General features: G+C 37.4%; 1 protein-coding gene across 1 annotated transcript in view; it reads left to right on the forward strand.

Annotated features, from left to right (window-relative positions):
* Positions 1-16,163, forward strand: part of dync2h1 (dynein cytoplasmic 2 heavy chain 1) — a 440,753-nt gene that overhangs the window by 106,129 nt on the left and 318,461 nt on the right. The window contains exons 35-40 of the mRNA XM_073043598.1: positions 2,280-2,462; positions 3,323-3,505; positions 6,854-7,077; positions 10,561-10,670; positions 12,132-12,331; positions 13,355-13,619. Of these exons, the coding sequence (XP_072899699.1) occupies positions 2,280-2,462; positions 3,323-3,505; positions 6,854-7,077; positions 10,561-10,670; positions 12,132-12,331; positions 13,355-13,619 (1,165 nt within the window). The remainder of the gene's footprint in view (positions 1-2,279; positions 2,463-3,322; positions 3,506-6,853; positions 7,078-10,560; positions 10,671-12,131; positions 12,332-13,354; positions 13,620-16,163) is intronic.

The raw sequence follows: 16,163 nt of genomic DNA on the forward strand, positions 1-16,163 counted from the left end.
TTAAAAAAGCAGTGGTTTCCAGCAACAATAATAAAAAAACAACACAGTAAATACAGTTCTGTGCAAAAGCCTTAAGCACATAGCTAGAGTGCCTGGAACTTTTGCACAATACTATATTTGTCAGTGTAGAGTCAAGAGCGAGTTTGTAAATCTTGTGGGAGCAAAGGATTTTGGGAATGGCGAGTGTAGAGCGCAGCGGGAGCTGGTTTGGTGTGGGACAGGTGGCAGAGAAGAGACACCAGAGTGAGGGGTGATGTGGGTGCTGATATATCCAGCCCTGAGACGCTGGGCATGGTCATTTGATTCCAGACAATTAGCTTATTGATCATTACAGAATGCCTCTCTGGTGCTTCCCCCTCCTTCCTCTCCCTTCCCCCTTTCCCAACCATGATTCCCCCCCCCACCCCCCCCGTACCCATCCCATTCACAGTCCACAACAGAGACCCATATCAGAATCAGGTTTATCATCACTCACATGTGCTATGAAATTTGTTTTCTCTTGTGGCAGCAGTGTAATGCATTACATAAAATGACTACAGTACAGTGCACAAGTTTTAGGCACCTTATAGATATATATCTATACCTAATACTTTTGTATAGTACTGTGGTTATGGGGTGTGGAGGGGTGGGTTAGTGGGTGGAGGTGTTGATTAGCCTTACTGCTTGGGGAAAGTAACTTGTCTTTTAGTCTGGAGATCCTGGCATGGATGCTATGTAGCCTCCTCCCTGATGGAAGTGGGACCAACAGTCCACAGGCAGGGAGGGTTGGATCCTTCATGATGTTACTGACCTTTTTGTTACACCCTTTGAATATATTGTGTGTCCTTGATGGTGGTAAGCAGGTGCTGGTGATGCATTGGGCAGTTTTGACTACCTGTTGTAAAGCCATTCTATCCAAAGCAGTGCAGTTTCTGTATCATGCAGTGTTATAGCAGGCCAGGATGCTCTCTACAGTGCATCTGTAGAAAAAAAAGTGAGTATAGATCTGCATAGTCCATCTCTCTTCAGCCTCTTTAAAAAGTAGAGGCATCGATGAGCTTTCCTGATTGTGTCGGATGTGTTCTGGGGCCATTGTGTGAGAGGCGCACTTCCAGGAGTTCAAAACCACTGGTAGTTTCCACAGCTGTGATCCTGGCTCAGATCTTGCAGTTGTGTTGACAGTGAGACTGTCAGAATTAACCATCACTATCCTTAGGAATGGTGCCGGAGTTTTAGGAAAGGAACAGAAGCAATGGAATGGTATATAAGCCATTTAACGCCCTTATGTTGTCCATCATGCCATGAATTCATTGGTGGTCTGCATTAATCCTGTAGCCCTCTAGCGTATGTGTTAAAAGTCTATTTCTCTCTGCTTGAATATACTCAATGACTGAGCTTCCAGAGCTTGTGGAATAGACAGTTCCTGAGATTTGTTACTCTTGATGAAGGGATTTCTTCTTTCTTGTGATTTCAAAGTGGAAATCTGGATGCCGTTGGAAGTGATATCTGTATCTGCATACTTGGCTTTGTTTCACCAAATGTATCTATGGCAGGGGTTCCCAACCTGGGGTCCGTGGACTCCCCTGTTAAAGGTAGGGGTCCATGGTATAAATAAAGTTGGGAACCCCAGATCTAGGGGATAATCAGTGAACTGATGAAATTTTCAAGTACCTATTGTTTTAAAACAGCCTGAAAGTATTACACTAGTGATATATTTTATGTTGCAATTTTACATTTTCTCTTCTACTTTAATTTTGTACTCTAAATCTTTTAAAATGTTAAAATTTGTGCATTTTTAATTTTGCTTCAATCCACTGAAAATTCTTCAGTGTGACTGTTAGTCTGCCAGCTAAATGATAAATAATAAAAGTTGAACTTCTAAGTCGTATTTATTGTCATTGTTGTCACATACAGGAGCTATGAAAAACTTGCTTGTAGCAGCATCACAAGCACATAGAAGCAGCATTGATAAGAAAAAACATAGACACAATTTTTCCAAGAAAATACAATTACAACCAAAAAGGTCAATTTTAGTGCAAAGTGATAATGTTGGTAATCTTTATTGGATATTTGGGGATCTCACAGAGATAATTAGAACTTTGCGTGGAGCTGACTTTTGGATCAGCAGTAGATTACACTTTGTTTTGCTGGTCAATTTTCTTGTTTTAGGACTGATGTGTCTCCTTCAAACTGCATTCTGTATGATTATCCCACAGGAGAAAAGATATTTACTTCATAGATGCCATATGGCAGGAATATTTGTAGCATTGTTATTAACAATTTTCTACAATTTCTCTTAGGGCAATGCTCCAAAGCTGGTTCATACTCCTCTAACAGATAAATGCTACCTGACTCTCACACAAGCCATGAAGATGGGGCTTGGAGGGAATCCATATGGACCAGCTGGTACTGGCAAGACAGAATCTGTGAAAGCACTTGGTGGCTTGTTTGGAAGACAGGTTCTTGTTTTTAATTGTGATGAGGTAATTATTTAGAAGCTTTGTATAATACATCATATGTAAGTTAATTATTATTGCTTTTCAGGCCAAGTATACAGTAGTGCTGGTTTTAAGGAGAGCTAATGTAGTTAAATATTCTGACTTAAAATATGGTACTTATTTAAAATGGAAACTGCTTCATGCCATTTGGACTAAAGTAATTATTCAAACTTTAGTTCAATATTAAATTCTAATAATTTTGGAAGCTAATTTTAAAAGCAATTTATGATGTTTGTTATTCCTGTAAATGTAATGGCGTCTCAGTTAAATGCTGCAGTTGGCCTTCGTATCCCTAATTAAAACTGGAAAAAAGTCAGTGCTACTGAATTCCGTGACCACTGGAGGGGAACAAACGTGTGTGAATGCAAATAATTAAAAGATTATCCTTGATGGTAATACGTTATGGAATGTGCAGATGCACAAGAATGCCTGTTTAGATAAACTGCTAGAAGACTTGTTCATCAGTGAAAGTTTGCTTTCATGTGAGATACCAGGTCAACTAGAATTGATTGCAATGCTGGGTGAGTTTTCCCATATCGAGGTCAAGGGGATGTCAAACCATACTGGTAGAGATTAAGCTGGTCGAATCTTTGATTGTAGCTGAATGAAGTGATTAGGCTTCAATCCACATCAGGGACTGAAATGTAAAAAGCAGTATTATGTTATTATCAGTATTGGACTTTGCTAATTCCTGGCACAACTTATAACAAGAGTTATTAAATGCTCTTCAATCAGCATTGCAAGATTGCTATGTACTTACTGAATGATTGTTTACTTTAAAATATTTGAATCCTATGTTTAAAGAAATTATTTTCGTCTTTGATTTCTTATCGTTATTCTTGAAGGGTATTGATGTGAAATCAATGGGCCGAATTTTTATTGGTTTGGTGAAATGTGGTGCGTGGGGCTGCTTCGATGAGTTCAATCGTCTGGAGGAAGCCGTACTGTCTGCTGTTTCAATGCAAATTCAGGCTATTCAGGATGCCCTGAAAAATCACAGGCGGTTCTGTGAGTTGCTGGGGAAGCAGGTATATTTCTTCATTTAGAACATAGAACATAGAATAGTACAGCACATTACAGGCCCTTTGGCCCACAATGTTGTGCCGAATTTGACAGAGAAAAATTCTTTTTAGTCATATTTTGAACCAGCTGGCATTAAATAATAGAAATAGCAAGTTTTAATATGATTTATTTAGTCTGCTGTATAAAGAGTTTCTATAAAGGAATCAATTGCCTGCTGTTTCCTACAATCCAACACAATGATCTTCCAGGTTACTGTGAAGCTTTAATGCGATGCTCTTCTGATGAATTTTATGACCACGAGTAAAGCATTTTTCCATATCAAACATGCAAGTAATTCTTTCATTCCACATGCTGGTTAAAAGCATTTCTGGGAGTAATTAGGACACATTAATCCAAAGTGTAACTCTGAAAACCTGTCTGGATTAATTGCTTGTTCTACAGTAAAGGGGCCTTACTGAACAGGTCTCAGCTCAGTGTTGAGTATGTGACTTGGGTAGGTCCCTTCAAAGTCATTATTTATTGGCTCATTTTTGGATCTCTCAGTCACCGTCCCAGTCGCTGGCACCAACTGTCTGACATAATCAAGCTACTGCTAACCTATTATCATCTTTTTCTTGTGCTGATCATATGACATGCGTTTCAGTTTCTATCCAGTGCAATCCTTTTTGATTGCTACTTTTAGGCACTTGAATTGTTAACATTCACTGCTTTTACAGGTAATCACAGATTCTACTACTGCCAGCTAACCCTTGCCACAACTATATGACAATTCCCTCTTAGTTTCTTTCCCCTGTGAATCCTTGGTCCTGGATCCAGATCCTAACCTAATCCTAGATTTGCTTGACGTGTTCCTTGAAAGGAAGGCCTATTCTGTAGCACTTACCAATCACCACACTTCAAAAACTGGGTCTCTGGAAATGGATCCTTGACTTCCTTATCGGAAAACCACAGTCAGTGTAGATTGGTAGTAACATCTCCTTGCTGACAATCAACACCAGAGCAATTCTCAAGGATGTGTGCTTTGCCACACTGTCATGAGTGTGGAGTAGAGTAGAGTAGTGGGCTAAGTAGAGCTCAGATGCTTGCCATAAATTCACTGATGACACTACTGTTGTTAGTAGAATCTCAGATGGTGGTAAGGAGGCATACAGGAGTGAGATAGATCAGTTTGTTGATTGGTTTCCCAACTACAATCTCACACTCAACATCAGCAAGACCAAATAACTGTTTGTGTACTTCTGGAAGGGGCAGTTGGAAAAACACAGTCCTCATTGAGATTTTATTGGTGAAAAGGATGACTATCTTCAAGTTCTGAGGTGTCTCCATCTTGGAGGATCTATTCTGGGCCCATTGGTACAATTATGAAGATGGCATGTCAGTGGCTGTAGTTAGTTAGGGGTTTGAGGAGATTCAGTGTATCACTAAATCTTTTTAAAATCTCTGTGGCTGTATGCTGGAGAGCATTCTGGCAGTTTACATCACAGGCTGGTATGGAGGCTCCAATGCATAGGTTTACAAGAGACTTGAAGGGGTTAAAGACTCAGCCAACTTCACTGTTCTACCCACTGTCGAGGACAACTTCAACAGAAGGTGCCTCAAGAAGGAAGTATCCATCAGTAAGGACCCTCACTATTCAGTACACTTAGGTCATGCCCTCTTCTTGTTACTACCATCAGGGAGGAGGTATATGAGCCTGAAGAAACAGAGATACAGTAGCTTTTTCTGAATTGTCTGTGAACACTGCCTCAGCATTCCTTTTTGCACTATTTATCTATTTTGTAATTTATATCTGTACATTATTGTCACCAGAAAACAAAAAAATTCATGGCATATATTAATGATACTAAATCTGATTTTGATTCTGATGGAAATTTTGCCTTTATCAGCCACAAATTTGTTTAGCACTTGATTTGAACATGCATTCTCAAGCACCTCAGCCCCCTCCAAGACTCCCCCCCCCCACCATTGATTGTAAGTCTAGAGACATTAAACATGGATTCACAGTAAAACTTAATCATACATAAGAGATTGTCTCAAGATGAAGCATCAGCTACTTTGTAATGGTCATGATGAAGGTACTTTGTTATGGTTGTGATGAAGGATCTCAGCCCGGAACTTTGACTGTAATATTATCTGATTTGCTGAGTTCAGTATTTTATGTGTGTTACTGTTTACACACTTAGGCTTTGCCATTGAATTGGTACTCTATGACTTCTTACAATACTTTTAGATTAAGTGCCTGGATTCTCTAACTCAGTATTATCTAGTCTATTATACAAATAATATCAAACCAGGGATCTGAAGGAGCAGCCAGAGGACAGGTTGGAGTGGTTCTATTTAATATCAGAATGTATACGGTATACAACCTGAAATTCTTGCTCTTCACAGACATCCATGAAAGAGCAGAACCCCAAAGAATAAATGATAGAAAAATGATGGAGCCCCAAAGCCCCCTCTCCCCCTCACACAAGCAGCATCAAAGCATCAACGTCCCCCCATGCTTCCACCCATTTCAGCAGAAGGTGTTGGTGCCCACCACCCATCAAGCAATAGCAAAGACCCCAAAGGGAGACTGTGATCTGCAGTCAACAAAAACTATTTTACCTGATACCTCGACATGCCACAGTCTCTCACTCTCTCACCAACAAGGGACAGAGGGATGCCACCCATTTCACAGCGAAAGGGGAGGCTAACAAACAGTTGCTGTTACAGTTATGATCTGCTGCGTTGCTTTTTATTCTGAGATTTACAACTCGAGAATCAGCCGCAAACTATCCCTACCATCGGGAGAAAGAGAGAAAATAAGCGATTGCTTGAGCACAGAGACCTCCGTCCATAGCATCTGCTGCTGAAAAAATCTGATGTTCCTTCTCCTGCAATGCCTGAGTTGATAGCACCGGCCTGGAATTGGTTGTCCACAGGGCCACACCCTGACATCTTACATACCGCACCTGGAGAATGTTGGAAAACTGGTGCTCAGTTGCTGAGCTCCTAGAATGGGAACTCATTGCCGCAAAAAAACAGTTTGAGTGCTGTTGCAGATCAGGGACCTTGATAGAACCCCAGTCACCTTGAAAAGGAAAATAAGAGAGATTAAAGAGAGGAATTTAAGCGGTCATTTGGCACTATCTTATTATTCTTATAATGAGTGAATTAGTAAATCAGTTGCAATTGGAATCCCTTAATTTGTTAAATAAACATATCCACCAAAATGAGAGCCATTGTTCCATTACAAGGATAGTTTGTAATTTATGGGGAATTGCATTATAATATAGTTTTGTAATTACATTTTTATAGTCTAATCTTGTTATTTTAGTGTAAATGGTTATGAGCTGGCTTACTTATAATTTTAGGTTGATCTGGATTCGAATTCTGGAATATTCATTACCATGAATCCTGCTGGAAAAGGTTACGGAGGACGACAAAAACTCCCCGATAATCTGAAACAACTTTTTCGGCCTGTCGCTATGTCACGGCCTGATAACGAGCTTATTGCTGAAGTGATTCTTTACTCAGAAGGATTTAAAGATGGTAAAATGTTGGGAAGAAAACTAGTGGCCCTCTTTAACTTATCTAAGTATGTATTCAAATACAGTTTTTCTTTGTAATGAAATGTGTTAATTGTAAATATTTCTACCAGTTCTATGTTCATTTGGCAACAATGTCTTTGATATTTCTGTCAAGTAGAAGTGAAACTCATTTCAATGTATAATGGGCAGGTCGATGTTTCATTTAAGGCTTCAACTTTTCCAATAAATTCTTATACCTCTTAAAGATCCTTCCACATTTTTTATTTCTTTAAATCCAGCCCCTTATAGATCCTCATCTTTAACCTTCTAATCACATATTTTCACTTTCACTAAGGTTCTCTTACTAACTTAACTTTTCTTCCCTCAGTTTGTCTGCTACCAAAGCCATCATCCCTCCCTTTGTTAGTTCCCATTTTTTATTAGAACGCTCTTTTGGCTGGATTTCCATATTTGAGTCTTCAAAAATATATAACCAAGATTTCGGCTGCACGTGTTCTTGTTAAAACCCAGTCCCTTTCAACAATAACTACTGACCTATATTAGCTCTTGAATAAAAATAACTTGGATTTCAGAAAATTATCAGCCTGTTTTCAAGTTGGCTAATGGTGTATCCCCTCCACAGTGGTGTATATTTCACAGATCTTGAAGCTATTTGCATTATTACATTTCTGACCTTTTTAGATGTGCCTAATGATAAATGCTCTGACTTCCCTTCAGATACCAGGATCTGAAATGATGTTTCTTAAGATGTATGCCTTTGGTCACTTTATTAATATTTGTTAATGCAAATCAGTGCCAAACTTAGTTTGATAATACTCCTTTGCAATGTTTGTTATTTTGTTGGAGGATGAAATTCCAAAGCAAACAGTGCTGACTGCACTGTTGCCAATAGAAAGAAGCTGGATTTATAGGAATGGGAAAAATGAGAGCATCTTTAAAATCTTGAAGAGTTAACAAAAATTGAAGCCATGGATACATTTAAACACAAAATGTGAATTTTAAATTTGTGAAAACTGGTTATCTGCTTTGGATCTGAAAAATTGTATGTCACTGAAGTTTTATTTTATGATTTGAGAAACTTCGGAGGTTCTAGAAGTATTAAATATTCTTGTGGACATTGCAATGAAGTAGGGCAGGCCAAGAAAAGATTACAGTCCTTTAAATTCAGAGTAATAAAGTGTAATGGAATTAGGTCTTACTGCAGCTTCCAAAACTGTGATTATCCTCATCCAAACTGTCATGTTTATTTTGAAGCACACAATTTAGGAAATATACATTGGTGCTTTGATTGAAATGTTTGCAATATTAAGGGCAACTGATAGATGGAGGTGTACTATTTCCTCTTGCTGAGGAGTTTAGGACTAAGCAATATTTAAGAATTAGAGCTATATCTAAGTTAAGCACTACATGCATAGGCCAGTGGAGGTTTAGCAGTCTCATGAACAATTGTTAATCTGAGACTTTTTTTTTGTTGTCCAGTAAATATTATGAGGTTTTGGGCAAAGGGAGCTATTTATAGAATCAGATTACAGAAAAGTCATGATCATGCTGAATGAGTTAAATGGTTTTCTTTTATTTCTGTTACTGCCAGGAGATTGGAGTTATTTACAATGTAGAATAATTTGTTTATTTTACAGGAGAAGTTAAGACTCTAAATCTTGGTGGGCAATATAGACTTGTTGAGGTGGTTACAATTTTTCTGAGCATTTGCCTTGTATGGCTGCAAAAATGAGGAGAGATTGTTGAGGAAAAGATAGGATGAGCGACATAGATTTTCAAGGTCGAGCAAATTAACAACTGTAAATACATTTATTTATTTCCAGCATCTGCAGATTCACTCGTGTTAACTGTAAATACAGGGTTCGGTCTGAGGACATTAGCATAAGACAAAGAACATGGACATATATGATTTGTAAAGGGGTCGATGAGTATATTTTCAGATGTAGTTGTTGGATTGAAGTAGTGAATTAGAAGAGTTCTGAGAGAAAATGCATGGTTTAAGGGTAGCAAAGTTTTATGTGGAAAGGCTGTGAAAGAAAGAGAGGGCAGTAAATTCAGAGAGAGAGAGTGGAAATAAGAGAGTCAAGGGATAAGATTGAAATTCCCTACGAGTGTTGCTCTCTCACTTCCTTAGTCATTTGTATACCAGAGAGGTGGAAAAATAGGAGCATGGTTAAATGTAAAGGTTGCTGTATGTAATGTTAGGAGAGAAAATAAAGAAAATGAATGTGTGGTGGAAGACATCACAAAAAATTAGTCGTAGTAGAAGAGAGAGAGTAGGAAATACAAAAGACTAGAAATAAAGAGAAAGAAGAAAATACAATAGGAGGGAAAGGGTATTGAAAGATGAATAGTATTAGCAGGAGCTTGAGAGAGATATGGTGGAAAGATGACAGAATATTGGAAAGGTGTGAGGAAGATGAACAAGAAAAGAAAAGCTGGATAGAGGAGATGGGAAAGGAGGGAAGAAGTGTGAGTGAGAGAGAATAATGACTCAAGGAAGAATTGAGATAAAGAGAAGTGGTGAAAAGGAAGACAAGCAAGAAACTGACTGGGAAATCTTGGAGTAGGTAAACTAAAATTTAAACAGATTTTCCTTATAAATGTTGCTGAACTGCTAAAGGTTCTAAGCTAACATTTGCATTATTTTGAAATTGTTTCTTTGTTAGAAGATGTTAGTACAAGTTTCTTTCAAGGAATTATCTAAGCTTGCAATGGGTATTCTGCAGGAGTGAACGATTATTGGAAAACAATGTATTGAGTAAGATGTTAAAAGAATCCTGTCCGTCATCATTTGCTTCTTCAGGACACTATTTGAAAAACAGACATTGTCTTTAAGTTCTGGGGCTTCATTGTTTCTGAACTATCAGCACATGAATGGTTTCTATCCCAGCTTAATATCTTTCTTGGACAAATTGACTAATGCATAACAACAATGAATATGCTTCTGATGCAAATGATTAATTGTGTGATTTCTGAATGCCTAGCAAGTTATATTGCAGGCAAGCATTTGCCATTTGTGGAGAAAGTCAGGAAAATGTGAAAACATCAATGAGGAAAGGGAAGAGCATCATAAAAAGCTATTAGAACAGGCTGGTGCAGGCTGTCATTTAATAGATTTATAATTTATAGTAATTTATAATTTATAATATATAATATAATTTATCGTAATTTAATAATTTGTATTGGTTTCTGTTTTCCTAAAGGAGGAATTTGAAATATTATTAAGTACTGTGTCATGTTATTGTTACAAACTTTTTATTTCGTTAAACCATCTATTTATAACATTACAATTTGATGGAAAATTCTGCTGATTTACAAGTAGTGTGAGTGTGTGATGGGTTTGTGATATAGCCTCAAGAGCTTGTGTTCAGCCCTTTAGCCCTTGAAATCCCCGATATCTCTAATAAGGAGGGCACGAGACTTCATGTGGCATACTTGCAGGATAAATCTTTTTTAAAAGACCCAAGTTATAAACTACTTTATCTAATTAGGTTTTTATTTAAAGTATGTTTCTGGTGGTGTTTCAGAGAGCTCCTTATGCCACAGCAACACTATGACTGGGGTCTGAGAGCATTGAAGACTGTCCTGAAGGGTTGTGGAAGTCTGCTTCAGCAGCTAAAAAAAAGCAGAAGAGAAAGTAAGGCTTGCAGTGATCTTTAATAATACACGTAACCTCTGTAGAAATGTAACATTTGTCATTATCAGCCAGCTCTGCTTTAATGTATACGCTGTGCTCAAAGAAACATGATTTAAACTATTTCAGTAATTAAATTAGAAGGAATATAAGTTGTGATACTAAAATATGGAACAAAACAGTAAATGATGCAGTGTATATCATGTTTGTTTAATATGTATCATTAAATGTGAATGAGTTTGATTGGAAGTGTTTTAGTTTACATAGTATGATATTCTATAAACTAGATATATATATATATATATATATATATATATATGCACTTAAAACTGAATACAGGCTGTCCCTGGGTTACGTACGAGTTCCGTTCCTGAGTCCGTCTTTAAGTTGGATTTGTACGGAAGTCAGAACAAGTACATCCGGTATTATTTAGTGTCGGTTAGTCAAACATTTGTCTTAGTATATAGTACAAACGTTTGTATATATTTTACCTTTCTATGCATATAAAACACTTAAGAAACGTATGTATTCCAATAATTAAACCACTGCGTTGCTTAGTAATAATTGTAGCTTTCATCGGGGCAGTGCCTTTTGAATGCCCCATTATACTCACTTTATCCGTTATCCTTTAAAATTGCTCTGATTGTTGACCGACTGTAGCCTAACTCTTTTCCAATGACCAATGGCGTTTTACCTCTTTCCAAACGCTTTATTATTTCCACTTTATTTTCAATCGCGATCGCTTCCCGTCAATGGAACAGAAACACTGTGGGCGGCGGCTCCCGAGCTTTGCCGGCTCCCGAGATCAACTGGGTCCTAAGGACCACCGCACTGAGACAGGCTAAATGGGACAAATGGGGGCTATGCTGGGTTTGAGTAGTTGATCCTCCACAACAGAATTGAAACTGGAGGTGGCAGTGTTTTTTTTTATGAAGTCGAGTTGCGAGCTCGACATCAACCCAGCATGGGAACGGTCTATCACTGGATCGAACTCGGGAAACTTTGTTCTCCAGCCTGGTGTTGATTTCACTGCACCACCAGCCGACTGGAACGTTGGGTGATTCAGGGTGAATCTTACTAAGAAAAATTTAAGCCAAATACAAAGTTAAGCACTCAACACAGTGTCAACGGCAGTGACTTAAAATGGCGGACAGCGTTCTCCTTCCTCGGTTTGTAAGTACGAGTTGTCCGTAAGTTGGACGTTCGTAACTGTACAAACTGCAACACCAGTGCGTATTTATATTAAAAGCATAATTCTCTTTGATATATTGAACAATGTTACAGATTTTTCAGTACTTTCTTTTGGAATTAGCTTCCTTATGGGAATGCAAAGAAATTTTAAAAAGTAGATATTAATGCTTTGTTGCTTCATGTATTTTGTGCTGGGAGCTTACAAACCAGCTCAGGAGTTAAGATGCATATTGAAAAATGTGAATATTATTTCCTTATTTCTTTGTTTTACAGTTGATGAGAGTCATATTGTAGTGCAGGCTCTCCGTCTTAATACCATGTCAAAATTAACGTTTGCTGACTGCACACGGTTTGATGCTTTAGTGAGAGATATTTTCCCTGGTGTTAATTTTAAAGATGTTGAATATGTTGAGCTGACTGTAGCTCTACATGAAGCATTTGAGGAAGCATACCTTGAAATTGTACCCAACCAGGTGAGTATAAAAACAAATCTAAAGGCTGAAACTTTTATTTGAAATACTTTTCATATTTTTCAATCTTACTATACAGCATGAATTGTCAGATGGAAAGTTGTAGAATAACTTGAGTAATTTTTAAAATTTGTATTTGTCTTTGTACTTATATTTATTTATTTCATTTCTTACATCCAAGGGAGTAAAATTTTTTATGTTGCATCTCCATCGCAATGTATAAACAATAAAGAGGGGAAATGTGGGAAGGTATTGCCCAAACACTAAGATTATATGCATAACCATTTTGTATATCTGTATGGGCAGTCAGATACACAATCAGATCAATATACAGTCAGATATGCAACAAAAATCAAGTCACAAAAATATTTTTGCTTTATTGAGATTCCTGATAAATTAACCATTCAAGAGATTTTCAGTACAACACTTCTACTTATATTAATCATGAAAATATTCCACTTAGTAAATGGTTCAATTAATTGTTAGCATGACCTTTAATTAGACAATTACTATACATTGTGAAATTCTCAGAAAGCTACAAATTTAATATGGTATTGACAAATACTGTATATTAAATTGAACAACTATTGTTTAAAAACTGGTATTAGTTATGTATTTATACTTTAAAAGAATGATTTAAATATTTGTGCTACATAAATCAATATTGAATGTTATTGTTGATGTTAATTTTGCATTATATCTTTGTTATTGATGTACGAATTATATACTCTTAGTGTTTCTCATGCTGGATGCAGAAATCTTCTTTATTTTAAATTTAAGTTGCTGTAATGTTGTCAATTAAGCTTTGCTTTGAAATTGATGATCAATTTTCCTGTTGAATCAGGCTATCTCTAAGTTAGAGAAAACTGTGTTTTATTTATTGAAAGAACCAGAGTATTCTCAAAAGAAACAATGATGCATTTTGTCATTTTTACAAATTTAGGTAGCCATTAACAACCACTTGTATTTAGGTGTCAATTTAATTTTATATTCTTTGCTAACATTTGTACATCTGCTACTTTGTAGATAAAAAAAGCTTTGGAACTTTTCGAACAGTTACGTCAGAGAATGGGAGTAGTTATTGTGGGGCCAAGTGGTGCAGGAAAATCAGTTCTGTGGCGAATGTTGCAGGCAGCTCTTGGCAAAATAAACAAGGTGGTGAAGCAGTACACAATAAATCCTAAAGCCATGCCACGCCATCAGCTTCTGGGACACATTGACATAGATACTCGAGAATGGACTGATGGTGTGCTGACGAATAGTGCCCGTCAGGTTGTTCGTGAGCCACAAGGTAAGTACTAATGAACTGCTGAATAAAATGGTCAAAGTGTTGCAAAAAGTTGAAAGGATTATGTGCACTGATCAAAATAGATAGATGTTATATTTATATTGCATTTTGCAGGGTCTTACTTGAAGACATATATTGAAATCAGTTTAAAAATAAGTGCTTATTCTAACTTGTGTTGTCTTTAATAAATATTTGTTAAGTGGAATATTGATTTTTACAAGTTCAGTTTAGAAACTGTCCACTTGACATAGACTACCTATAAAATGTATTCACCCACCTTGGAAGTTTTCCTGTTTTATTGTTTTACAACATTGAATCACAGTGGTGTTAATTTGGCTTTCTTGATACTGATCAACAGAAAAAGACCTTTAATATGACACACTAGATCATCACTGGTTCAGCCAATTGGTTCTAGAAGGCATGTAATTAGTTAAATAAAGATCTGTTTTTGAAGACCTGCATGCAGTCAAGGTGTTTCAATTGATTGCAGCCAAAATACACCTGTATCTGGAAGGTTCAAATGTTGGTGAGTCAGTATCCTGGCAAAAACTATAGCATAAAGACAAAAGAACTCTCCAAGCAACTCCAAGAAAAGGTTATTGAAAAGCACAAGTCAGGAGATGGATACAAGAAAATTTCCACTGACTGTCCTTTGGAGTACAGTTAAGTCAATCATCAAGAAATGGAAATAATATGGCACAGCTGTAAATCTGTCTAGAGCAGGTTGTCCTCAAAAACTGAGTGATCGTGCAAGAAGGGGTCTATGAGGGAGGTCCCCAATAGACCAGTGACAGCTCTGCAGGAATTACAAGCTTCAGTGACTGAGATGGGAGAGACTGTGCATACAACAACTGTTCCCCAGGTGTTTCACCAGTCACAGCTTTATTGGAAAGAGGCAAAGAGAAAGCCACTGTTGAAAAAAGCTTACTTGAAATCTTGGTTAGAGTTTACCAGAAGGCATGTGGGCGACTCTGAAGTCAGCTGGAAGAAGGTTCTATGGTCTGATGAAACTGAAAATCCTGGAGGTAAAACTGATGCAGTCTGCAAGAGAACTGTGACTTGGGAGAAGATTCGTTTTCCAGCAAGACAACGACCCCAAACATAAAGCCAAAGCTACACAGGAATGGCTGTAAAACCTCAAAGTTAATGTCATGGAGTGGCCAAATCAGAGTCCAGACCTCAATCCAATTGCGAATTTGCAGCTGGACTCGAAAAGGGCTGTTCACTTAGGATCCCCATGCAATCTGACTGAGCTTGAGCAGTTTTGTAAAGAAGAATGAGGAAAATTTGCAATGCCCAGATGTGCAAAGCTGTTAAGAAACCTATCCCCACAGACTCAAGACTGTAATTGCTGCCAAATGTGCATTTACTAAATACTAACTTGAAGGGGGTGAATAATTATGGAATCAATTATTTTTTGTTTTTTATTTGTAATTAATTTAGATCACTTTGTAGAGATCTATTTTCACTTTGACATAAAAGTCTTTTTCTGTTGATCAGTGTCAAAAAAGCCAAATTAAATCCACTGTGATTCAATGTTGTAAAACAATAAATTGTGCAAGTACAAAAGAAAAAGAAAATAAATAAGCAATAAGTGTTGAGAACATGAGATGAGGAATCCTTGCAAGTGAGTCCATAGGCGTGAGACCAGTTCAGCGATGGGGTAGGTGAAGTTGAGTGAAGTTACTCCTGCTTTTCAAGAGTCTGATAGTTGAGTGGTAATAACTGTTCCTGAACCTGGTGGTATGAGTTCTGAGGCTCCTGTGCCTTCTTTCTGATGGTAGTGGTGAGAAGAGAGCGTATCTGATGGACTGGGCTATATATAGGGGATTTTTAAGATTTCACGTTCAGGGGCATTGGTGATTCCATACCAAGCTGGGATGCAATATCAATATATTGTCCACCAAACATTTACAGACGTTTATCAAAGTTTCAGTTGTCATGCTGAATCTTTGCAAGTAGATGTGCTGCTGTAATTTTATTGTAATTTGCATTATGCGCTGGGCTCAGGTCAGGACATCTAAACGATAACGTGACAAGTCTTGTAGACCAGTGGGGAAAAAACAAGCTGTGTTAATATTACAGATGAATGATTAATATGGACTGAGTAATCAAGTTTCCTGAAGTTGTAGAAGCTATGTAAAACAAAGGGTCTGACCTGAAACATTGATTGTTTTCTTCTCACAGATGCAACCAGACCTGCTGAGTACTTTCAGCATTTTCTCTCTCATTCATTTTTTCAGCATCAACTGTTTTATTTGATTTTCCCCTCTTTTATCTATCTTCTCATTCTCTAACTGCCCCATTCATTTATAGATCATAACTAATGAAAATATTGAATATGAACTACCCTTTCCCCATTATAGAAGATGAATTTATAATGTATACAAGCAGGCTATATTGGTTTAGGCTATGTGAGTCCATAAAACAGGAGCAAAATTAGGCCATTTCTGCCATTTGAGTCTGCTCACCAATCCATCATGGTTGATTTATTATCCCTCGCAATCTGATTCTCCTGCCTTCTCCCTGTAACCTTTGATGCTCTTA

The sequence above is a fragment of the Hemitrygon akajei genome, chromosome 4 (genome assembly GCF_048418815.1).
Source record: "Hemitrygon akajei chromosome 4, sHemAka1.3, whole genome shotgun sequence".
NCBI classification, from domain to species: Eukaryota; Metazoa; Chordata; class Chondrichthyes; order Myliobatiformes; family Dasyatidae; genus Hemitrygon; species Hemitrygon akajei.